General features: G+C 39.0%; 1 protein-coding gene across 5 annotated transcripts in view; it reads right to left on the bottom strand.

Moving 5' to 3' along the window:
* l1cam (L1 cell adhesion molecule) overlaps positions 1–25,726 on the bottom strand; it is a 162,491-nt gene that overhangs the window by 28,729 nt on the left and 108,036 nt on the right. For all 5 annotated transcript variants that reach the window (XM_008103896.3, XM_008103898.3, XM_008103897.3 and 2 more), the window contains 9 exons: positions 24,992–25,151; positions 24,514–24,638; positions 23,136–23,237; positions 20,952–21,149; positions 19,093–19,163; positions 8,174–8,393; positions 5,223–5,338; positions 3,308–3,527; positions 305–427 (listed from right to left, as the gene is read on the bottom strand). In XM_008103896.3, coding sequence (XP_008102103.1) covers positions 305–427; positions 3,308–3,527; positions 5,223–5,338; positions 8,174–8,393; positions 19,093–19,163; positions 20,952–21,149; positions 23,136–23,237; positions 24,514–24,638; positions 24,992–25,151 — 1,335 coding nt within the window. The remainder of the gene's footprint in view (positions 1–304; positions 428–3,307; positions 3,528–5,222; positions 5,339–8,173; positions 8,394–19,092; positions 19,164–20,951; positions 21,150–23,135; positions 23,238–24,513; positions 24,639–24,991; positions 25,152–25,726) is intronic.

Below are 25,726 nucleotides of genomic sequence, written 5' to 3'. Positions count from 1 at the left end.
TAGTATCCACTATTTCATTTATTTGTGCCAAAGTATCTAACTGTAAATGAAAGTGCTGCCAATTTGTCCCAGAACCCAACTCTGGAGTATTTTTGTTATAATCTTTCCTCTGGAGTGCTGCCAGACTAGGAAGGCAGACTTTAAGCCCACGTTCAATGGGTAATATCCCTAAGTGTGAATTTCCAGCAGCAAGAAAATTATAAGCCAATTTACAATCTCTCAACTATTGAAGAGTCATAATTTTACATGGTACTTTAGTCCACTGCCCCGCTCCCCTAAGCCAAAACATGACACACAGACTTACCTTGTTGGTATGCCAATACGTATCTCAGTAATTTCCCATTGGGAAATCTGGGTGGTGTCCATTCCAAGGTCACTGTTGTGTTTGACAAGAATTCCATATGGAGGGATTCAGGCCGGCTTGGAACTATTCAAGGCGGAAGAGAAGGAAAGAGAGGAAGGAAAGAAGGACACATGGAGACATATTATCTACCATATTGTCAATATAACAATGTAATAATATATAATACTCATATTATGCTATACTAATAATATAATATATTGTATGTATACACACACACACACACACCGTGTTTCCCTGAAAATAAGACAGTGTCTTATATTAATTTTTGCTCCCAAAGATGTGCTAGATCTTATTTTCAGGGGATGTCTTATTTTTCCATGAAGAAGAATTCACATTTATTGTTGAACAAAAAAATGAACATTTATATATACTGTACATTAGTTGTCATCACAAACCAGCATAACCAGACAAACTGTGAAATCCTGTCAAGAATTTCTTGTTACTACCATTATTTCCATGTACATCAATCTATGGTATGTACATTTACCAATCCTACATGATCTGGTGTTCTGTTCTCCAGGTATGCTTCTAAACAAAAACTTTGCTAGGTCTTACTTCCGGGGGAGGCCTTATATTTAGCAATTCAGCAAAACCTCTACTAGGTCTTATTTTCAGGGGATGTCTTATTTTCAGGGAAACAGGGTATATATATTGTATATATAATACAATATAATAATAATACACTATTATAATTGTATGTTTATATTACATGTACTATTATTAATAATATTGCAATATAGTGTTATAGTACAATATAGTAATATATAATGCTTATATTGTGCTATGCTAATAATATAATATATTGTGTGTAAATATAACTTGTAAGCCGCCCGGGATATCAATGTTGCTAATAAATAAATAATAAATAATATTTAATTGCATAATAGTTGCCACAGTGTAATAGTCACACCCCCAAATAGTATTATTACTTTCATGACACAATAGTTATAGCCTTCATTCAATCGCCCGTGTGCTCATCCTCTTTCTATCAAAGGGGCTTCACTCGGCTGGCAATTTACATCTTGGAAAGGAAAGTAGATGTGGGCAATTGACTCACCCAAGTGCCTGTACTCTTTCCTTTCCTCTCCTTTCCTTTCTAAAGGGGCGAGCATGCAGGCAAGTGAAGCTTCATTCGCCCATATGCTTACCCTCTTTCCAGCTATGAGGCTTTAGTTGACTGCTGGCCAAGTGAAGCCTCATAGCTAGAATTTTTTTTCACCACTTAATAGTTCCACTGTCCCTTTTTTTCAGCCAAAGGGGGAAAGCCACAACTGTTGTGCAATGAAATATGGTAGTTTTCAGAGTTTAAGAACAAATTGAATTACATAAGGAGTCCTGGAACAGCTGGGTGTACTATAATATGTGTGTGTGTGTGTGTGTGTGTGTGTGTGTGTGTGTGTATATATATAACAGTCACATATATTATCATGACAGTTTATGGTTTGATTAACTGGAATCGGTCTTGTGAGTAGTGATCCAGCTAACATATCATGGCTTGTTCAAATGGTCAGAAACCGCACTCTGAATCTAAGGTTTGCTCCCGGCTTACAAGCCATGGCTTGTCATGACATTCAAATGTAGAATTGTGGATCATTCCTAGCTTGTTTCCCCAATTAACCATCATGGAACAAGAAAGGCCAAAAGGTAGAAAAGAAACAAATAGAAACAAGGTAGACATGAGAAGAAAAGACAGTTTGTTCTGTGATCTGTCATACAATTTGTGGCTTACTTACAAACCATAGCTAATACAAACCATGCCATGCAAACATATACAGTCACCATGACCTCACTGTCAGGAAGCCAATACAGGCGAAATTGATTGAATAGTCACCCTGACATGGATGGTCAAAGACCGTGGGAAAGGAGGTAGAACCAAGGAGGTGTTGGAGAAGAGATAAGGACCAGCTGGCCTAGGTTGTTATGGAAATAAATGAACTGGGGATGTTGGAATGTAACCTGATCTGGGGAGGGTAAGAGGTTTGAAATAGATTAGTAGAATTAACTTTTTTTGCATCCTAAGAATGAGGAAGATAAAGGTCTGTTACCAGTAATTGCAATTGTGAGCAGTGTCTTCATTCCAAGACCTTGCAAGATCTTATACTCATGACATGTTAAGTCAGGAATTCACATGATCTCTAACCTATTGGCTGCAAGCAGTGTGGTATTACATGCTGCCTGATCACACCTTTGTGCAGCAGGAGCAGGAAAATGATTTGTTAATATGTTGTTTGTTAATATGGGCCGTGAAAACATGGTTATGTGCCCAAGCTTTTGATGAGTAAATGACAAAGTTGACATGGCCTGATTTAAGGATGAAGCATGAGGATCTCGGATGAATGGAATTAATTATATATACGTTTTAAGGTTTTTATAAAGTGTTTTAACAATGTTATTAATAGATCTGTTTATATTGTTTTGTTTTTATGATTGCATTTTGGGCAATAAATTTTGCCAATTTTTGTAAGCCACCCTAAGTCCCCTAGGGTGAGAAGGGCGGGGTATAAATGTTGCAAATAAATAAATAAATAAATAAATTGTCCCAAAATGTTCACAGCCCATGTTTCTCTGGTTTATGTGGAGAAACAGATCACTCTGAGACTATGCCATGTTCAGACCCTATGCCTCGGAAACCACAATGATATTCCTCCATAGTTTTTCAACTACAGCTTTGCAAATGGGATCAGTTGGGCACCATGTGTCCAGCACATTGCTCATCATTTACAAGCTAGAGTATCCACAGATGTCTCACTTATCATGTTATAGAAATGTGGAAATAAGAAGGAAAAGCAGAAGTTCATAAAAATGTCACCATCAAAGACAGGGCTCTCGAGAGGGTTTGTTCTTAGATGTAGGGAAATAAGTTATGGAGGGATTCACAATGTACATTTAGGGAGGAGACGAACGCATAAGAAGTCTGAGGAGGACAGTGCTCCTGTTTCTTACCTCCCTCAGGTGTGCCAAACTCTATGGCCTCACTGTGGGGACCCTCTCCCCGCCCATTGAGCACAGACATCTGAACCCGGTACCGGCTCCACGGCCTGAAGCCCCCAAGGATGATTTCAGACACATCTCCCTCAATCAACACTTTCCCGTGTGAGTGAGTGTGAGCACGGGCTTGCCGACGGCTGCGGTCTGCCATGGTTCCCAGCCAGAAGAAATACACCTGGTTGAAGCAGAAAGGCGGAAGAGGGAGAGAAAGAGAAAAAGAGAGGGTATTTACTGACAATTTATTTACTGACAATTCTGCAACTCTCAACATCATCTCAGTTCTGACATCCTTCAGGCAAGGAGGCTCCAGCCATGTGCAGAGGAGCTCCCAAGGGGAACTCCTTATTCTTGTTTAATGACTTGATAAAAAGGTGCCTCCAAGCCATGATTCACCCTGCTCACAGCTGGCAGTTTGTGGCTTTTTGGTTTTTAATAAAAGGCTAACCGGGTAGAATGTCTCTCCATATGCACAAGGCATTTAAAAGGAAATTGTAGTAATTACAGGTGGAAGAGGGGAGCACAAGAAGAAGGCAAATTTATTCTTGTTTAAAGATAATGTTCTGACCTGACCTGACCTGGCCAGTAAAAATCTCATTCTTAGTTTTCCTGAGGTCCTGATATGGTCATGGATATGCTTACCATAACAATAATAAATCAGCAATAGAATAAAAATTCTGCAATGTGAACAGCTGCACTAAGCAACTTCTATAAATTATGGCCATTTGCACATTTTTCCCTATTGTTGTTGTTTATTTGTTCAATCGCTTCCCTCCAGTGAGCAGTCGGGCATTATTTCCTGGTGTACGGACTAGCTGGATCTTCTTGTGGTCCAAGGCACTCTCAGGATTTTCCTCCAACACCACAGTTCAAAAGCGTCTATCTTCCTTCACTCAGCCTTCCTTATGGTCCAGCTCTCACATCCATAAGTTACTACAGGGAATACCATTGCTTTAACTATGCGGACCTTGGTGGCCAGTGTCATGTCTCTAATCTTCACTATTTTATTGAGGTTGGTCATTGCTCTCCTCCCAAGAAGTAAACACCTTCTGATTTCCAGGCTGCAGTCTGCATCTGCAGTAATCTTTGCATCTAGAAATACGAAGTCTGTCACTGCCTCCACATTTTCTCCCTCTGTCTGCCAGTTATCATTCAGTCTGGTTGCCATGATCTTGGTTTTCCAGATGTTTAAATGCAACCCAGGTTTTGCACTTTTTTCTTTCATCTTGGTTAGAAGGCTCCTCAGCTCCTCCTCACTTTCAGCCATCAAAGTGGTATCATCTGAGTATCTAAGGTTGTTAATGTTTCTTCCAGAAATTTTAACTTCAGCCTTGCATTCATAAAGCCCTGCTCATCGCATGATGTGTTTTTCATACAAGTTGGATAGGTAGGATGAGAGTATACAGCCCTGACGTACTCCTTTCCCAATCTTGAACCAATCTGTTGTTCTGTGGTCTGTTCCATACTGTTGCTACTTGGTCGTTATACAGATTCCTCAGGAGACAGACAAGGTGACTTGGTATCCCCATACCACCAAGAACTGAATGCAATTTATTATGATCCACACAGTCAAAGGCTTTAGAATAGTCAGTGAAACAGAAATAGATGTTTTTCTGAAATTCCCTATTTCCTCCATTATTCAGCGGATATTGGCAATTTGGTCTCTCGTTCCTCTGCCTTTTCTAAACCCAGCTTGCACATCTGGCAATTCTCGCTCCATGTATTGCTGGAGTCTACCTTTTCCCCTATTAGCATAATTTATTAACATGCAACAACTGTTCCAGAGTAGCAATGCAAGTTGCATTGAGGTTTAAATACACTCTGTGATAATTATTTTTATTTTATTTTTACCAATATACAAAAGTTGCCTTACCTGGAACCCCTTGAGATGACCAAAAATCTTCTCTCTGTTTGGCAGGATCCAAGAAAGTTTGATGGTGGTGCTGTTCAAGACTTCAACAGCCAAGTTCTCAGGGATGGCCTCAGGAACTGTAGAAAGCAAAATTGGTCAGTATCGTAACTATAATGATATAATGAATTTTTCGTTACTTTTTGTTCTGTAATTGTGCAAGGGGTGAAGCTTCCTGGTCTCCTTTCTCCCTTATTTTGAGAGCTATTGGGATGAAACTTGCTAGAACATATTGAGCACTGTTATTCCCCCCAAAGTTTCAGAATGCTTCACACATCCACTGATTTTTGGAATTATAAAAAAGTTTTTATGAACAACATTTTTAAAAACTACAAGAGCTAACACCTTGAATTTTTATTTTCAATGATACAACATAACCAGGGCATCATTCCCCCCACGTTTCAGAAAGATTTGCACATCCACTGATTTTAGGGAATTTTAACCAACATAAACTTCATAGTACTATTCCACTGGAAGACCCCAGGGGCCATCCAGTCCAACCTCCTTCTGCCAGACAGGAAAAGCAGAGTCAAAGCACCCCTAACAGATGCCCATCCAGACTTTTATGATGATGATGATGATGATGATGCTGATACTAGGAACCTACTAGGTAAACTTTAGAGCACTGCCTCTCAACTTTGCCTATGAAATAGATCTGACATACAAGGCACAAACAAAATTTTGCACAGCCCTACTGTAAAATTTATGAATTCTGGCTCAATGCTACCACATCACGGAATTTATAGTTTTAGAAATTCAGGCTTCTCTGCCAAAGAGTGCTAGTGCCTCAACAAAATAAGGCTCCCAGGATTTTACACCATTGAGACATAGCAGCTAAAGTGGTGTCAAACTGCTTTATTTATACAATGGAAATGCATCCCTGGAGAGGCTCCAAGATAATAACAATGTGTGGAACAGGGAGCAGTGGCAGCACCTGACACTTTGCTGAATCTTCAACAAAGTAAATTCAGGAAAGCAACTGCTGTCTAGTAAAGATGCAAATTTTTCTCAATAAAAGATTAAAAAGTCTACATAAACACTAACCAACTAAACAAAGAAACGAGAGTCAGTATGGTTAAGTGAAAGTAGAGTTTTAATTCCCATCTAGCCATGGAAATTCAGAGTGACCTCAGCATCAGAGGAAGGCAAAGGCAACATCTCTCTGAACAAATCGTGCCAAGAAAACTCTATGATTAATTTGTCATAAGTTAGAAAAAGCTTGAAGGTACACAACAGCAACAAAAACATGGAAGATACATAGTCTGATTCCAACCACTTATTCAAATTTTGCCTTGGTCCATACTACCGAATATTTTATAAGAGAAGGCTGAGAGGTGATATAACTATCTTTACATATCTGAAGAGATGTTGTGTACAAGATAGAGCACACTTGTTTTCTGCTGCTCTAGAAACTAGAACATGAACCGGTGGAGTGAAATGACAAGAAAATGAATTCTACCTAACCATTGATAAGAACTTCATTGCTATAAAAACTAATCAACAGTGGAACAGACCACCTAAAAGAGTGGTGGACTCTCCTTCTTGGAAGGTCTTTAGATAAAGGCTCAATAGCCATCTTCCAGGAGTGCTTTGGTTGTTTGTTCCGATATAGCAGAGTGTGGACTATATGGCCCTTGTGGTCCCCATGGTGTCCTGTCCTATCCTACAGACACTTCTCATTCCAAAGTATCTGAGGGCCAAGATTATATTTGTAGAAGAAATAAAAGCTCAATAGCAAAATGACACTTTCCCAATTGTAGTAAAGTACAGTGATTAAATATTTATTTTTAAACATTTTGCTATCTTTTCTCCAGGTTTGTATTCCTGGGATGGTCTGGACCAGGGGTCCCCAAACTAAGGCCCGGGGGCCAGATGCGGCCCTCCAAGGTCATTTACCTGGCCCCCGCCCTCATTTATAATATAATATTTTATATAAGTTTTAATAATATAATATATTGTATATACATATGATATTGATAATATTATCATTTTATACAATATAATACTAATAATAATACCATATAATAATATTAATTATATATTAATTATATGTTATATATTACATATAATATTACAGTATAGTGGTATAGTTCAATATAGTAATATATAATGCTAATATTGTGCTATGCTAATAATATAATATATTGTATGTACATGCAGCTGCTCTGAGTTCCCTTCAGGGTGAGAAGGGTGGGATATAAATGTAGTAAATAAATGTAGTAAATGAATAAATAAATAATTTTGGACTTAGCCTCGCCCAAAGTCTGAAATGATTTGAAGACACACAACAATCCTAATTAACCTGACTATCTCATTGGCCAGAAGAAGGCCCACACTTCCTATTGAAATCCTGATAGGTTTATGTTGGTTAAAATTATTTTCATTTTTAAATATTGTATTGGTCTTTCATTGTTATTGTTGTTGTTTTGCACAACAAGTAAGATATGTGCAGTTGCATAGAAATTTTTTCGTTTTTTTTTTTTCTCAAATGATAATTTGGCTCCTCATCAATCTGAAGGATGGTGGACCAGCCCTTTGCTTTAAAAGTTTGAGGACCCCTGGTCTGGACAGTCTTTACAATTAAATGTCTCTTCCCCAGTGTGGTATTAAAATGCTGTGGTCTCACTTGAACTGCCATAGCTGTATCCTATGCAATCCTGGTATTTGCAGTTTAATGAGAAGCACCAGAAGATCTAGCTCCCTGACTGAATGTTTCATTCTATCTCATGAAACTACAAATCTCATGATCCCACAGGATGGAGTTATAACAGTTAGATTCAAGTGCTACAGTTGTGCAGTATGAAAGATATCAAGGAAATCTATCTGCCTGAACAGTTGCCTCCTCTCTTCCTCCATTGTCTACAGCAGCAACATGCTCTTCTCTTAAAGCACTTTTTTCCTTTTTCATTACTCACCATCCTCTCCTGAGTAGCCAAGTTCGATGGAAGGTTCAGGGCCTTTGCCAAACTCATTGCGTGCTTGCACTTTGATCTCATATGGCGTGAAGACCGGGGTACCAGTCACCACTACAGGGGGTGCTTCCACTTCTGTCTCGTTCCATTGGTCTTCATTCTCCTGTCGCCACTGAACGTGGTATTTCAATGATGGGGCATTCCACTCCCAGGGAAGGAAAGGCTGAAATAGATGGAAGCATGAGAAATGGGAAATGGGTTTGACAGAGTCCCAAAACAACCAATCATATAGCTTTGGATGCAGGACAATAAAAGCACCTAAGCTCCCCCTTTTAAAAACCTGGCTATACTGACTGGTTTCACACAGTTTTCACTTGGTACAAAGGCCAATCTTTGGTATCAGTTATATACTTTTACCAGAAAGTCAACAATGGTACATTCACTGGGTTGCTATGAGTCTTTTGGGCTCTACGGCCATGTTCCAGAAGTATTCTCTCCTGACGTTTCGCCCACATCTGTGGCAGGCATCCTCGAAAATTGTGAGGTCTGTTGGAAACTAGGCAAGGAAGGTTTATATATCTGTGTAAGGTCTAGGGTGGGAGAAAGAACTCGTCTGTTGGAGACAGGTGTGGGTGTTGTAATTAATCACATTGATTAGCATTTGATGGCCCTGTGGCCTCAAGGCCTGGCTTCTTCCTGTCTGGGAGAATCCTTTGTTTGGAGGTGTTAGCTGTCCCTGATTGTTTCATGTCTGGAATTTCAGTGTTATTCTTTACAGTATTTACTGAACAACAATCTGAACACCTGCCTCCAATAGACAAGAATTATTTCTCCCACTCTGGACCTTACAGAGATATATAAACCTCCCTTGCCTAGTTTCCAACATACCTCACAACCTCTGAGGATGCCTGCCACAGATGTAAGCGAAATGTCAGGAGAGAAACCTTCTGGAACATGGCCATAGAACCCGAAAAACTCACAGCAATCCAATGATTCCGGCCATGAAAGCCTTTGACAATACAATAATAATAATAATAATAATAATAATAATAATAATAATAATAAACTTTATTTATACCCCGCCACCATCTCCCCAACGGGGACTCGGGGCGGCTTACATGGGGCCATGCCCAGAACAATACAATTTGATAGAATATAAAAAGAGTAACAAATCATAACACATTGAACAATACAATAAATGATAATATACATTACAACGCAAAATCAGAAGAACAATAAAAACAAGGGCGGGCCACATGAACACTAAGTTAAAACTCGGGGTGAGAAAAGGAATAAGAATAAAAACCACAAAGAACAGGGTCATAAAATAGTGGTGCAATCTGGAGGATAGATATTGGAGGAGAGCAACAGAGAAAATGTATGTAGTAATTACTCTCCAAAAGCACAATGGTATATTCAGCTGGAAACAATCTTGGATCAGGCAATCGGTTCATTTTTAAGTGTAAGCAGATCTTTCAATATATCAATCAATGTCTCCCATGCTTCAGATCCTGTGGTTTGATCCCTGGAATGTCAGGTCTTTGCCTTGATATGACACCTGGCAATACAGATGCTGTTTGCATGTCTTTGTATTGCTTAATGCAATGAGAAACATGGTAGACACAGCAGCCATAGATAAGATAGATATGAAAGCAGGACTCTGCCCAAGAAGGAAAGGTTCACTGAAATTCTTCAAGGGTCCACAAGAGGGAGGCACCAACTGAGAGGATCATGAGCATGGAGAAGGCAAATCCCCACCCAAGCAGAGGTGGCTAGAAAGCAGCCTGCCAGATATTGTTAAACTACAATTTCCACCAGCTCTGGACAACATAGTCCATGATGACAGACAGGACCGTAGCCAGAAAAAAATTTCGGGAGGGGTTTTGAAAATTTCGGGGGGGGGGGGGGCGTTGAACCCCTGACCCACCCGCACCTCGGGTTCAGACCTGTCAATATCGGCTTGAGATAGTACCTGGAGGGACTCTTAATGTTTTACGTCTCATAGACTTAGCATGGGGATTTGGTTAACCAGTTAAAATTCATGAGTAAACCAGGGATTTTTTTAACCTGAAAAAATTCGGGAGGGGGGGGTGAACCCCTAAAAATCCCCCTTGCTACAGGCCTGGTGACAGATAATGGCAATTGCAAGCCACAAAGGTCCACATAGTCTCCCTTCCCACTATGAGTTATTTCCACACAACAGTTTTGTGCAGTTCTGGGGGCAGGAACATTGCCGCCTTTTTGTTGTTGTTGATTCTCATCTTGGGCTTTGGCCAATGGACAAATGAAAGAGGACCCCCCCCCCCCCCCCAAACAAGCTGCTTTATCATTATGATTTTAATAGAATTGGTTATTTCCATTTTTAAAACATTTGTGTAATGAGATTTCCCCAGTTCTAATTCACTGCAAGCTGCCTTGGATCCCATGTCATGAAAAAAAGGCAGGATGTAAAGGAAATAAATTTTCTAGCAACCCAAACATGCAAAATCAGAAAAGAAAGCTTTTCTCTGACTGCAGCCACAACAGTGCTATGCTGAAAAGGATACCAGACCCATATGGCAGCTCTTCAGGATCAAAAATGAACCAGGAGGAGCAACCGGTGCCAGGCCAGCTGTAGCAGCAAAGGCTGTCTCTCCTCCGCCTCCTCTATTTTGGTAACATTTGTCTCACTGAAGTTGGTACAAGCCTCCTTGAAATGAAAAGTCTGGCACCAGCCATCTCCCGGGAGCATTGCCCAAAAGTCCTAATCATTATGGCAAGCACGAGCGTTGGGGGATACGGCTGGATGCCGAGTCCACCATGCAAAGAGCGTGCCACTGCCTCTCCTTTGTGCTGGAATGCAAAAGAAGACAGCCAAGCTCAATACAGCCAAGGGGATCACAAAGGACGTGTGGCCATGATGTGTGTACACAACATGGCCTCACTACAATCACCCTGCTCTGACCTGCCATTGCATGGATAACAGGAAAAAGAAAAGCCACTCACAGGCACACATTCAGTGAAAGGCTGGCTTACAAAAAGGTAACAGCTGCAAACAAATGCAGAACCTCCCTTAATGAGACTGCAGTGGGATGACAGCCTGAGGAAAATGTGCCGTGCCGACCAAGAAGAATTTTGTAACAACAGACAACCTCACAACCTCTGAGGATGCCAGCCATAGATGTGGGCGAAACGTCAGGAGAGAATACTTCTGGAACATGGCCATACAGCCCGGAAAACATACAACAAGCCTCAAAAGTTCTTCAACCAGGCCAGTGGAAGTGCTGACCCACCAGATATTGTGGACTACAAATCTCATCATCCATCAATGATGAGGAGTTAGAAGCCATAACATCGGAAAATTCCCAGTCCTATTTTAAGCCAATTAGTTAACATATACAGGAAAATGGTCAGGGAGATCCACAAGAACCAAGTTGATCTTTGGTCATCTGATTAAAGAAACATTACTACTTCTTCTGCCCAAATACAGGCTGAGTATCCCTTATCTGCTTGGGACCAGAAACATTTAACATTTTGGAGCTTGTTTCCAAAAAGTACCAAATCCATCTGAGCAAATTTTACAGGAATTAGAAGAAGAAAAAATGTGCTGAGAATACACATTCTTTTACTCTACAATTTTCCAAACCCAGTATCAAGGTGATTTGATACATTTTGATAGTTTTGATCTGTACATAATATTCTACTCCTAGCCAACAATGTGCAGCCAATGTTTTGGGATTCTGTACATTTTGGAAACAAACTCCACATTTGGAGTTTGGAATATTTGCATATACATGATAAAATATTTGGAGATAAGACCTAAGTCTAAGCATTAAAATTCATTTATATCGTATATATATAGACGTTATATGGATAGACTAACAGTAATCTTATACCCAATTTTTAAAATATTTTTTAATATACAGTAGAGTCTCACTTATACAACATAAACAGGCCAGCAAAATGTTGGATAAGCGAATATGTTGGATAATAAGGAGGGATTAAGGAAAAGCCTATTAAACATCAAATTAGGTTATGATTTTACAAATAAAGCACCAAAACATCATGTTATACAACAAATTTGACAGAAAAAGTCGTTCAATATGCAGTAATGCTATGTAGTAATTACTGTATTTACGAATTTAGCACCAAAATATCACGATGTATTGAAAACATTGACTACAAAAATGCGTTGGATAATCCAGAACGTTGGATAAGCTAATGTTGGATAAGTGAGACTCTACTGTAATTCCCTTTTTTAATGTTCATGGTGTTTTCCATATCCTAGTACTGTACAAGTAAGTTATAGGAAGCACTCTGAATAGCTGGCAACATATTTGTTCTGACGGAACAACAGGGTAAATTTAGTTAGGCTGCTGTATGACTGATCTATAGGATGCTAGATAGCTCTTGCTGCTTCCAAACAGTTTGATTTGTGGTTTTATTATCATTGTAACAAGCATTGTTGTTTCATACAACACTTTGAATTTGGAGGGAAATGACATAAAACCTGGATGCCATTAGATGGCTAAATCCCAGTTGGATCTTTATGTACAGAGGTCTTTAAATTGATTGGTTTCACTCCCCACTGGATGCACCAGCAGGAGTCCTGTCAGGGATTGTGAAAGGTTCACCCCTTGCTGTGCCTGGTCCTTTGTCTATGAAATTGTTTAGTAGGCGCATAGATCCGGAGGGGACTAGCACTACTGTAAAGTGCTGGGAACTGTGATCCTGGCTGATGTTAAGCAGAGAGCGCACACAGGTCCCCAGTGATGTTTCTGGTTCAGTGAAGATTCTGATACTTATGGCAATCATGGCAGCCATACCCAGGGAAAAATGAGAGCACAGACCTCCCAAATAAGATCTCTATGCCCCTAATCAATGTTTCCTTCTAGTATTGCAAAGAGGGAGGCGTTAAAATTGTTCACACTTCCTTTTCTCCTGATCTGCTAGAAATTCTTTACCTTCTGCGCATATTTTCTTAATGTGTTGCTTTTATCTCTTCTTTCTGATCTTCCATGCCAACCATTTCCTTGGTTTGTTGGCATTTTGGATTTGTTTGTTTAATTAATTTTAATTTCTTTGCCAATTGTTCAGTTTTCAAGTAATTTCTTTGTTTTTGCAATATTTCTAATTTTTGTTATAGTTTCTTATTTTTTTATATACTTTTAAAATTCTTTTTCTCTTTTGGAAATTTCTTCCATCAATAATTGCATTTCTGCGTTTCTCTTTTTAGTTCTGATAGCCTTTTGTTGTATTAAGTTACCTCTCATGACCACTTTGCTCGTGTCCCAGATTGTTTGGATTGATATTCCAGGAGTTTTGCTTAGTTGAAAAAATGGTTTTAGGATGTCTTTATTCTTTTTTATATCGCTTTCTTCCTTCAATAAACTATAATTTAATCTCAATTTCCAGATTCTTGTTTTTTGGTTTAATATTAACTCTATTGGGCAGTGGTCTGAATGAGTTCTGGGGGTACTCCTAATTTTCCAGAATCTTGCGGCCAATGTATTTGAAGACCAAACACTATCAATTCTGGACCATAACTGGTGTCTGAGCAAGAAGAAGGTAAAGTCCCTTTCCCCTCTATGATATTTATAGATCATATTCATTATATGGTTTTATAAAGCACTCCGGTAGCCTTCGTGTTATTTTATCTCCCCCCCCCCCCCAATTCATTTTGTTGATTTTGCTGTTCATCACACCGTTGAAGTCTCCCATGATTAGCATTTCGTTGAACTCTTTCTTGGTTTGATATTAATTCTGTAAGTTTTTTGACAAATCCTATTTTTGTGCCATTTGGTCATAGATGTTGCAAATCAGCACTTTTTGATTATCTAACTAGATTGTGATGGCAACTATTCTTCCTTCTTCATCTCTAAATATAAATTGTGGTTGAAGTTTTGGGTACACATATAATACTACATCTCATTTTTTTTTCTCTGATGCTGAGAAGTGGTACTCTTTCCCTATCAATATATGGGTTAAATGGGATACATGTTTTTGACATATATGGGTTTCCTGTAATGCTGTAATATCATACAGTAGAGTCTCACTTATCCAACATAAACGGGCCGGCAGAACGTTGGATAAGCGAATATGTTGGATAATAAGGAGAGATTAAGGAAAAGCTTATTAAACACCAAATTAGGTTTGATTTTGCAAATTAAGCACCAAAACATCATGTTATACAACAAATTTGACAGAAAAGGTAGTTCAATGCACAATAATGCTAAGTAGTAATTACTGTATTTACGAATTTAGCACCAAAATATCACGATGAGTTGAAAATATTGACTACAAAAATGTGTTGGATAATCCAGAACGTTGGATAAGCTAATGTTGGATAAGTGAGACTCTACTGTAATTCCCTTTTTTAATGTGGTTAAATTTTTTCCTCTTCTGCGGGGAATTTAGTCCATTCATATAATTCAAGAAGAATCTAATCTACTTCATTCAAATTGGCTATCTAATAAAGCTGAGAAGGATTGATTAAATATATCTTATTAAATTTTTGGTAGAATTAATAACTTAATTTCCTCTTTTAAATCAACTGTCAGTATTAATCCTCATTTAATTATCAAATCCTTTTCATAAGTTTAGTTCTATTAACTTATGGCAGTTCCAATGCTTTTCTAATAGAGCTGAGGATTTAACCCAGGGGTCCCCAAACTAAGGCCCGGGGGCCGGATGCGGCCCATTGAAGCTATATTGAAGCTATGCCCATGGCACAAGGGCAGAAGTGGGTTGGGCTAAATGACCCAAGGGGTCTCTTCTTCTCTTACAACCCTTATTATTATTATTATTATTATTATTATTATTATTATTATTATTATTATTAACATTGAGGCTGGGTGGCCATCTGTCAGGGGTGCTTTGCTTGTGCTTTTGGTGCACAGAGGCAGAAGGGGGTTGGACTAAATGGCCCAAGGGGTCTCTTCCAACCCTCTTTATTATTATTATTATTATTATTATTATTATTATTATTATTATTATTATTATTAAACATTGAAGCTGAGTGGCCATCTGTCAGGGGTGCTTTGCTTGTTCTTTTGGTGCACACAGGCAGAAGGGGGTTGGACTAAATGGCCCAAAGGGTCTCTTCCAACCCTCTTTGTTGTTGTTGTTGTTGTTGTTGTTGTTGTTAATTATTATTGCTTGGTGGCCAACTATAGTCCGGCCCTCCAACGGTCTGAAGGATCGTGAACTGGCCCCCTGTTTTAAAAGTTTGGGGACCCCTGATTTAACCTATGCATGCAAACATTCTTTCTTTGCACTTACAGTTCATTTTCACTCAATTCTTGATGTTAAAGAGTGTGAGGTTGACTGTTAGTCCAAGATCAGAATCCCAATTCTCCCTATAGTGACCAGCACTGTTCTATGGAGTCCTATCATCAAGTTTGCAGAAGACACCAAATTGGGAGAGATAGCCAATACTCCAGACAGGAGCAGAATTCAAAACAATCTTAACAGATTAGAGAGATGAGCTGAAACTAACAAAATGTGCAATAGGGACAAATGCAAGATGCTCCACTTAGGCAGAAAAAATGAAATGCAAAGATATAGAATGGGGGACGCCTGGCTCCACAGCAGTACATGTGAAAAAGATCTTGGTGTCCTCGTGGACAACAAGTTAAACATGAGCCTAGAATGTGATGCAGCGGTGAAAAAAGCCAATGGGATTTTGGTCTGCATAAATAGGAGTCTAGAGTCTAGATCCAGGGAAGTCATGCTACCCCTCTATTCTGCCTTAGTCAGACCACACCTGGAATACTGTGTCCAATTCTGGGAACTGAAATTGAAGGGAGATGTTGACAAGATGGAATGTGTCCAAAGGAGGGTGACTAAAATGATTAAGGGTCTAGAAAACAAGCCCTATGAGGAGTGGCTTAAAGAACTGGGTATGTTTAGCCTGCAGAAGAGAAGGCTGAGAGGAGACATGGTAGCAATGTATAAATATGTGAGGGAAACCCATAGGGAGGAGGGAGCAAGCTTGTTTTCTGCCACCCTGGAAACTAGGATGCGGAACAGGAAAGGAGATTCCACCTGAACATTATGAAGAACTTCCTCACTGTGAGAGCTGTTCGGCAGTGGAACTCTCTGCGCCGGAGTGTGGTGGAAGCTTCTGCTTAAAAGTAGAGACTGGATGGCCATCTGTCAGGGGTGCTTTGAATGTGATTTTACTGCTTCTTGTCAGGGGGTTGGACTAGATGGCCTGTGAGGTCTCTTCCAACTCTATGAATCTATGATTCTACCTCGTCCGGGTCATGGACCTGCTACCCTTGAGGGGAGGCCTACGAACTTGACTTGCCTTCGAACCTCAATCCATCCGGAGGTATGGAGCTATTGCTCTTCAAAATCGCTTTTGGAAACTAGCACTGTGAAAGCCCTCACATGCCCAGCCAGTTGCCATACCGCACCACCTGGAAATGAAGGACCCATTCTCAAAGCAGCATATGTTACACTGGTAACATGTTCCAATCACACAAAAAGCTACCAAAGGTTTAATGAGTTATCAACGTTTACTAACCATTTCCTGCTTCTTAGCGGGGGGTTGGACTAGATGGCCCATGAGGTCTCTTCCAACTCTACTATTCTATGATTCTAGATATTAATTGAAAAATATCCCCACAAATGGGAAATAGCTCATTAGGCATTATGGTGTGAGTTACTGAGGCCAGGGGCTGTTTGTGCACTGGGAAATGAATCTTGCAGTAATATTTGAAACTCTAAGCCACACTTTTAAGGAATATGGGTGGTTTGTGGTGGCAGAGATACATAAGAAGTTCAAATCAGGTCCATCTTTCTGAAACGTCCTGCATTTCCAAATCCTCAATGGAGTTTTAAATTACTGCATTGCTAGAGATTTCTGGATGCTAACTGTACAAGTTCAACAGAAGTTTAAGCTACTGCATTGCTAGAAATTTAAGACTAAAGATCATGTCAGAGACAAAAAAATTGTTATTGGAGAAAGCAATGGTCTCATTACTCCCCACTCTCACCCCAATTCTTTACCCCTGGCCACATCCAGGGACATCACCCAACTCACAGAGAGCTATGCTTGGAGGAATGAGGATGAAATCCAACTCCTCAACCAGGTAACGTTTAATTCTAGATTTCATCCCTACCATCTCCAGTGGTCTATCTCAAAGGCTGGCAGAGATCTTCCAATACTGAAAAATTGTGATACATAGTTAGAATGTTTTACTATTTATTGTTTAATTTGTCTATTTTGTTTCATATTATTTTGTTTGCTTCCTATTAACTTGTCATTTATTTCTATATATTACTGTATATACTCGAGTATAAGTCTAGTTTTTCAGCCCTTTTTTTAAGACTGAAAAAGCCCCCCTCGGCTTTTTCAGGTGAGGGTCCTGGTTGGCTCAGCTTATACATGAGAATATATGATATTTATTATTTTTCTCTATTATTATTGGTATTATTACATTTATTATTTTTCTCTATTATTGTTGCTACTATTACATTTATTTTACTCTATTATTATTATTATTATTATTATTATTATTATTATTATTATTATTAATACATTTATTATTTCACTTTGATCTTATTATTATTATTATTATTATTATTATTACATGTATTATTTTCCTGTATTTATTATTCTTATTATTACATGTATTATTTTACTCTATTATTATTAAAAAGACACATAAGCACATTTACATTGAAGAAGATGAGAAGAATGATTTGATCAGCGTTGGACAGTCTTATATTAAATTTGAGCTTTATGTAAATATACAAAAACATTTAATTTACTGATGCCTCAATTAATGTAATTTTATTGGTATCTATTTTTATTTCTGAAATTTACCACCCTCGGCTTATACTAGAGTCAATGTTTTCCCAGTTTTTTTTTGTGGTAAAATTAGGTGCCTCGGCTTATATTCAGGTCGGCTTATACTCGAGTATATATGGTATTTATTGCATTTATTTATTCTGTAAGCTGCCCGAGTCCTTTCGGTGAGATAGGACAGGATAGAAATAAAGATGATGATGATGATGATGATGATGATTATTATTATTACTATTATATTATAATGGAGGAATCTGGTTAAGAACAGCAGCATGCCCATGATCAATTTGAAGCCATTCTTCAGTCTGGAGATAGCAGACTGAATTCTGAATTCTGATTTCTGCCATACACCAGAGAACTAAAAGCTATTTGGTTGTATGGATTTCAAGGAGCGTGTATGTGAACATTATTATGGTTTGTTATTATAAGCCACCTTGAGGATTATCGGATCAAAAGGTAGGATAGATATCTTCTAAACAAATATCCATTCCTCTGAGTAAATGTCACAAGCACCTAAAGACAGAAATATCCACAGAAATAAAATTAATGGCTCTACAGCAGCCCCCCTCGTCCTCATCCCATCAACTTTCTGCCAGCAAAATCCAAGAGAGAGACTACAAGCAAACAAGAAAATAGAAGTTGTTTTGACAGTGGATAAAATGCAAAATCACAGTTTTAATAACCTAAGAGGACTGAAGGCAAATGTATTCAACTTTGTGATCCTTCCAATCCATGTGCAATATACATCTTGCAAGTGGTTCACCAGGCATTCAAATAAACTCCCTGAGATTTGTAGCCACAGCGGGTGAATACCAAACACCTGGCAGCCCTGAACACGCACCTGATGAACTCACTTCACTTTGAAGAGCCATGAGTTAGGCAGAACTGCTCTTCTCCATGACATATTACAACAATATATTGCACTAGACGTTATTCATCTAGGATATTACAATATTTTGTCTATGTATTTTGCCCTTGCACAAAATGTCCAAATCAATTCGGTAATAGCAACCAGTCAGCACATTGTTACTCATCCTTACCATCTAACACTTTGTGACATTGCAGGAGAGTAACAGACTATAAGGAGTGAACACATTTAATTGATACAATAATATTAATATTTTACCGTCCATGTGATGATCATGTTTGTGGTCTCATTTCCCTCTCCTCTGACGTCTGCTGGATTCTGGTCAGGAGCTACAAAGCAAGGGTGTTTCCTCATTACACTCATTACTTAGCAACATTCTGACCCTCATTTTATAGCCACCTCATCTGAGTCACAAGAGAACGTGAACTTGAACTCAGTTCTCCCATTTTTGAGCCAGGCTGCCTCAAATTCTGTACCAAGAAAAGCTGGATGCTTCAATAAGTACAATATATGAGTGGGACATGTGTAGCACTCCAAATGTTGTTAGACGCAACTTCCAGCATTCCTTATGCTTGATGATGTTGGAAGTTGTAGTCCAATGTCCTCTGGAGGATGTATACTTATTAGAAATAATACTTTTGACCAGTTAGATTAAATCAAATTGATAAGAAATACTCTAAGCAGTGCTGGAGGGGCTGTCAGGAAATCGGTACATATATACATATGTGGTGGTCCTGTAAATATGTTCAAAAATTTTGGGAGAACGTTTTTAAAGAAATAAAGGGAATCACCAAAACAGAAATAATAGGAACGCCTGAAATAGCACTGTTGTCATTTATGGATAATATTCAAATATCAAAAGACTAAAAGGAACTAATCGCCAACTTGGTAACAGCAGCAAGATTGTTAATAGCCAAAAAATGGAAAGGAAGGGAGGAGTGCCAATTGGAAGAATGGTATAAGGAGATTTGGGATATTGTGATAAATGATAAATTGACATGTAATATTAAAATTAAAAGAGGGTTATTTTAAAAAAGGATGATTTTGGGAAGATATGGGGAAAATTTATAGAGTTTGTATACGTAGAAGGAAAGGGGGGGAAACCTGTAAAAGAAACAATGTAATTTTGGAAATAAATATTGTAATTGGCTGGTCTAGGGTGAAGGGACAGCACTAGGTGAAGGGTAACAAAAGGTAAATAATATGAATATGTAATACAGTTAGAAAGTGAAAATACCATAGGAGCTATGATATACATAACTCTGTATTGCAAATTTGTTAAAGAATGTATAAGTACTGAATATGTAAAATTCAAAATTTTTCAATAATTTAAATAAAAAACTGGGAAAAAAACTGTTTAAGGCAATATCAAATCATGACCATATGCAGAATTGGATTAAAACAATATGGATTATTGATTCCAAGCTAAAAAAAAGAAAGAAAAAGAAATAATACTTTTGTATTTCCTTATGCTTGTGGGGGCTTATTCTGCCCCTGTTCAGCAGATAGAAGGCAATACTTTCTACGGGGCACTGAAGCTACTCAACCACCTAAAATCCTAATGAGCTTTCTTTCATCACACATGCTCCACGTATTTAGTTATTCAGTGGATGTTTTTTCATGATTCTACATCCAGACAGCAAATTCTGTTGCTTTTTGTGCTTATGTGGCAATACAGGATACACCCTGCTGTTCAGATATGCAAACTTTACCATCTCCTGCTTTCCTCTACAACCAAGACTAGGAATTCTTACCTTCCAACGACTGCATCCATATGTGTGTGTGTGTGCAAACACATCATAATTGCAGTCAAGCTCATACATTAGCGAGGGTTAGGAGTGCAAGATCCCCACTAAAGTGGAATATCCACAGACAAAAAAGCATTTGTTAAAAACCTGGGAGAATCCATTCCTAGGAATCTCTAGGTCTTTCAGAATTGTACTGGGAGATCTATAGATCCCTAGAGAGATCGCATTACTCAAATTCACTGAAATAATTATATCTGCAGATGGGAGTGGACAACTGTACTGCTTGCTTTCTTCAAGAGATACTGCCCATAGGAAGTTTCCACCCAAATATCCCTATGTCCTTCTCCCCAGTATCCTGGGTCTTCTTACCTGCTGGCTTTGTAACATGATTGGCTGATGCTTTGCTTAGTTCACTTTTTCCTTGATTGTTCCTAGACTGCACGTAGAAGGTATAATTCCTGAATGGAGAGAGGGGAAGAATGGCCCATGGCTGGTTTCCTGGTATAGTGGCCAACTCCTCCAGTTTTCCTGGCTTAAATTTGCTTTCTTCACAAAACACAGTATACTCTGTGGAAAGAAGGCTTATGTGAGTTTGGTAAAACAAAACAAAACAACCCCTTCTCTGAAAGAGATCATCAAGAGTTTCATAGCCTTTGAATAAGACACCCTAAAACACATTCTCTGTGCATGCTCAGGAGTACTGCCTTCTCTAGGATATATGCTACTAAAAATGCCATCATAACAGAGCCTCACATTCCTTAGATCAATGATGGGCAACCTTTTGCGCTTGGTGTGTCACAATTCACCAAAAAAAGTAGCATGACATGGATGGTGTGTCACATTGAGAGAAAAAAAACATAATTTCGCAATATGTATAGTTTAAATAACAAAAATATATAACTGTAATATATAACTGTATTTAATAAATCAAAAACTATTTACTACCATTATTTCCATGTACAACAATCTATGGTACCTCTTGCAGTTTCCACGCTGATTTCTCTCTATTCTAGTTTCAATGTAGTCATGAATAATAAATAATATGATAATATACTACAATAATAGAATAATAATTTTATAGATAGATAGATAGATAGATAGATAGATAGATAGATAGATAGATAGATAGATAGATAGCATAATTCCCATGGAGTAAACAACAAAACCACTGGACCAAATCACACCAAATATGGCCACAAAATACATAGTCATCCAATCAATCTGCATGCGGCAGCGTGTCAGCAAAAATGGCTAGGCGTGTCAGTGCTGACACGCATGTCATAGGTTGGCCATCACTGCCTTAGATCATTGGAGCCACCGGTGGTGCAATGGGTTAAACTCTTGTACCAGCAGGAATGCTGACCAAAAGGTCGGCAGTTTGAATCTGGGGAGTGGGGTGAGCTCCCATCTGTCAGCTCCAGCTCCCCACACTGGGACATGAGAGAAACCTCCCACAGGATGGTAACACATCCGGGCGTCCCCTGGGCAACATCTCTGTAGACGGCCAATTCTCTCACACCAGAAGCGACCTGCAGTTTCTCAATTTGCTCCTGACACGAAAAACAACTCTGAAATCACACAAATGCTTAGTACAGTCTCAGGATTCAAGCATATTTCCAGTGACTCATAGCACCACTTCACATCAGCAAAACATGTCTACAATCGAGGCCTAAATCCAATTCTTATTCCCATGTCTATAATCCATCAAAAGGATTTATGTAAATACAATCTCAACAATTAACAATTAACTCAGCACTGGATCTCCACTAGTTGGGATGACCAAATGAATTTAGCATATAGTTTTCCTCTTGTCTGCCTATGCTTCAACATAGGTAAGTATTTGGAAGAGTGAAAATATTATTTGACAGGGCATTGAATTTTGAGGTGAAGTAGTTTCACCAGCTGCTATGAGCAAAACAGGAAAATGTAAAGGACAGAACAGGAAGGGCTGCAGGAGGACATTGTGGTTAGGAATCCTGCTGTCACATCCAAACATGTCTTTGGTAACAAAAATTTGAGCAAAACCTATTCACTGTAAAGCTTTGAGTAGATGCTCCCATTGGTGTCACTAGGGCAATGCAAGAAATGTGGACCATACCGGATGACACTGTAATGACTGTCTATACAATTTTTACCCAGTGTTTCAGCAAAAATGTATTCCTTTTTATAAGATATCCCTGTAGTTAGAAAAATATTTTTCATAAGCCCAGTTTACATGTACTGTTATCAGTATAACTACAAGGCAAAAACTCCTATGTTACTTTTCAAACTTCTGATAATGATAATGTGCTCTGGTTAGTGCTATCGCCATTACCAACTATATGATAATTTGAATCATGTGGCTTTATCTGCATGAGCTACAAGTGCACACTGCTACTGATTTTCTCAAAACTTCTGGTATTTTAGCTAAAATAAGGGGACATGGTCTGACATAGTAGGAGGTCCATGGGAGTGACACCTTGAGTTACAACACTGGGTAACACAAACCGTAGGGACTCTGCTGAGTTTTTCCCACACCTTTCTAACCAGAAGTCACTCAGCTTTGTTTCTTACCTTCAATGTCTCGGTTATGATCGTCTCCGGGCGTCCAAGTCAGCTTCACCTGGTGATCCTGCTGCCTCAACAATTCCAGATTTGACACAGGGCCAGGTTTGCCTGGCAGGGAGACCATAATGTGAGCCAAATGTGAACTGCCTCCATCAAAATCTTCTTCCCAATATATTTTTCAGAGCTGGCCACAAACATTTTAAACGCCGAGAGAGAAATTCCTCCCTGCTACCCCAACAGTTGTCTACAGCCTAAAGCTATTGGTTGGTTAATCCTTTGCTCTTAAAGAAGTAATAGATTTCATTTAAATAAAGCCTATTTATTTATTTATTTACAGTATTTATATTCCACCCTTCTCACCCCGAAGGGGACTCAGGGCGGATCACATTACACATATAAGGCAAACATTCAATGCCTTTAACATAGAACAAAGACAAGACAAACACAGGCTCCGAGCTGGCCTCGAACTCATGACCTCTTGGTCAGAGTGATTCATTGCAGCTGGCTGGCTGCTCACCAGGCTGCGCCACAGCCCGGGCCCAGATATAATTTCTCAAAACCCTCCCCAGGTTCGAATTGCCCCTTTTTGGAAGCTATTCAAAGAGATATCTGATTCATGTATTTCTAATTGTTTAAAGAAGGGAGCCTCCGGTGGTGCAGTAGGTTAAACCGCTGAGTTGCTGAACTTGCCGACCAAAAGGTTGGCAATTTGAATCCGGAGAGCGGGGTGAGCTCCTGCTGTTAGCCCCAGCTTCTGCCAACCTAGCAGTTCGAAAACATGCGATCAATAAGTGCTGCTCAGGTGGGAAGGTAACACTGCTCCATGCAGTCATGCCGGCCACATGACCTTGGTGTCTACGGACAACACTGGCTCTTCGGCTTAGAAATGGAGATGAGCACCAACCCCCAGAGTTGGACACGACTAGACTTAATGTCAGGGGAAAACCTTTACCTTTTCTAATTGTCTGAAGATGATGATATCGGCCTGAATTCGATTGATACTTATGAGTATAGAATCAATTGAATTTAATAATGTGTTGACACTATTCAACAAATGATTCAGTGTGTCTACTATAATCAATTCAGGACATTATTAATATGTATAATATTTATTACTGCAATAAATCAAAAGCAGATTTGCCTTAAAAAAATAAAACAGCTCTTAATTTACACAACCACCCATTTAAAATACCTTCTGCATATTAATACTGGCTATAGCAATTATGATTTAATTACTGCTTAAAATCTGAAGCTCTCCTTGGCGAGAGCTGGCCATTCTTCAGTGGTGCCCCAAATATGCCATGTGTGGCAGTCACCTCACTGCATCCCTCTGACCTCATGCTTGCTTAAAATAACCCAGATTTCTCCTTTTTTTGGTACTTGCCATACACCACAAGCTTGGCACTTTTCTCCACAGAGTCTAGAGCGGTCCAAGCCAGGCAGCTGTATATTCCTTGATCCGAATAGTCCAGGTTGGTGATCATCAAAGACGTGTCATTGATGAAATATCTGGGGCACAACAAATGGAAAACGTCTTGACTCATGGTGGGTGGATTCCAACATCTCCTTGATGTAGCATAAATATCTATTTGTGGAGATTCACTATGCCAGCCCCATGAAGCCCTCATGTAGAACAACAACATTGCACAGGCCCACAACAGTTGAGTCAGTTTGCATGCACAACCTTGCTATAGGTGTAACTCTGCTTCCACTACTTCAAACAGAATGTATCCATTGCACAATGGTGAATAGTCTGTCCTATGTGTGTAGGGCAATTTATACATGCATGCATCATTAACAAGATACCAGCTAGTTTCTCTTAAACTACAAGCATTCAAAGAAGGTCTTCTTATTCTACTCACTTCTCATTTTCATCTGATTCCTGAATGACCTTCCCATTTCGACGCCACTTGATGCCATGCTCTGGAATGGTCTCATCGAACAGCACCTTGCAATGGAAAGTCACAGTCTCGCCCTCCTTCTTCTCTGTGTTAACAGGCCCCACTTCAAATGTGGTGGCTCCTAGGGATAGAAATGGAAGTTGAGCCTTCTCTACCCATCATGTTTTTTATATGATTGAAGTGATTATAGCCTAGCAGTACTTTCATGAACTTAGTTTGTATGGCCCACTTTTCTTTATTATTCTTAGAATAGCTCTATCCCTTCCCATTGCTTCCAAGATCAGTCCAAGATACTTTATGCTTGGGAAGGAAAATCTATGTGGCAGCCCTCAACCCACCAGAAGAATTAAGATGGAAAACAATCAGCTGAGAAGCTCTCCTGCATATATCTTGCATTGAACTGAAAGAGGAAAACACATCAGGGCTATATGTGGGGTTTTGCCTTCAGTGACAAGTCAAATCCAATGCTTCTAAGCATTTTGTGAGTCTTTGTGGACTCACAGTAATCTCAGCAATACTATATACTACAGTAGAGTCTCACTTATCCAAGCCTCGCTTATCCAAGCTTCTGGATTATCCAAGCCATTTTTGTAGTCAATGTTTTCAATATATCATGCTATTTTGGTGCTAAATTCGTAAGTACAGTAGTTACAACATAACATTACTGCGTATTGAACTACTTTTTCTGTCAAATTT

The sequence above is a fragment of the Anolis carolinensis genome, chromosome 2, assembly GCF_035594765.1.
Source record: "Anolis carolinensis isolate JA03-04 chromosome 2, rAnoCar3.1.pri, whole genome shotgun sequence".
NCBI lineage: Eukaryota > Metazoa > Chordata > Lepidosauria > Squamata > Dactyloidae > Anolis > Anolis carolinensis.
Note: the sequence above shows the minus strand (reverse complement) of the source record. Positions and strands in the feature narration are given on the sequence as shown.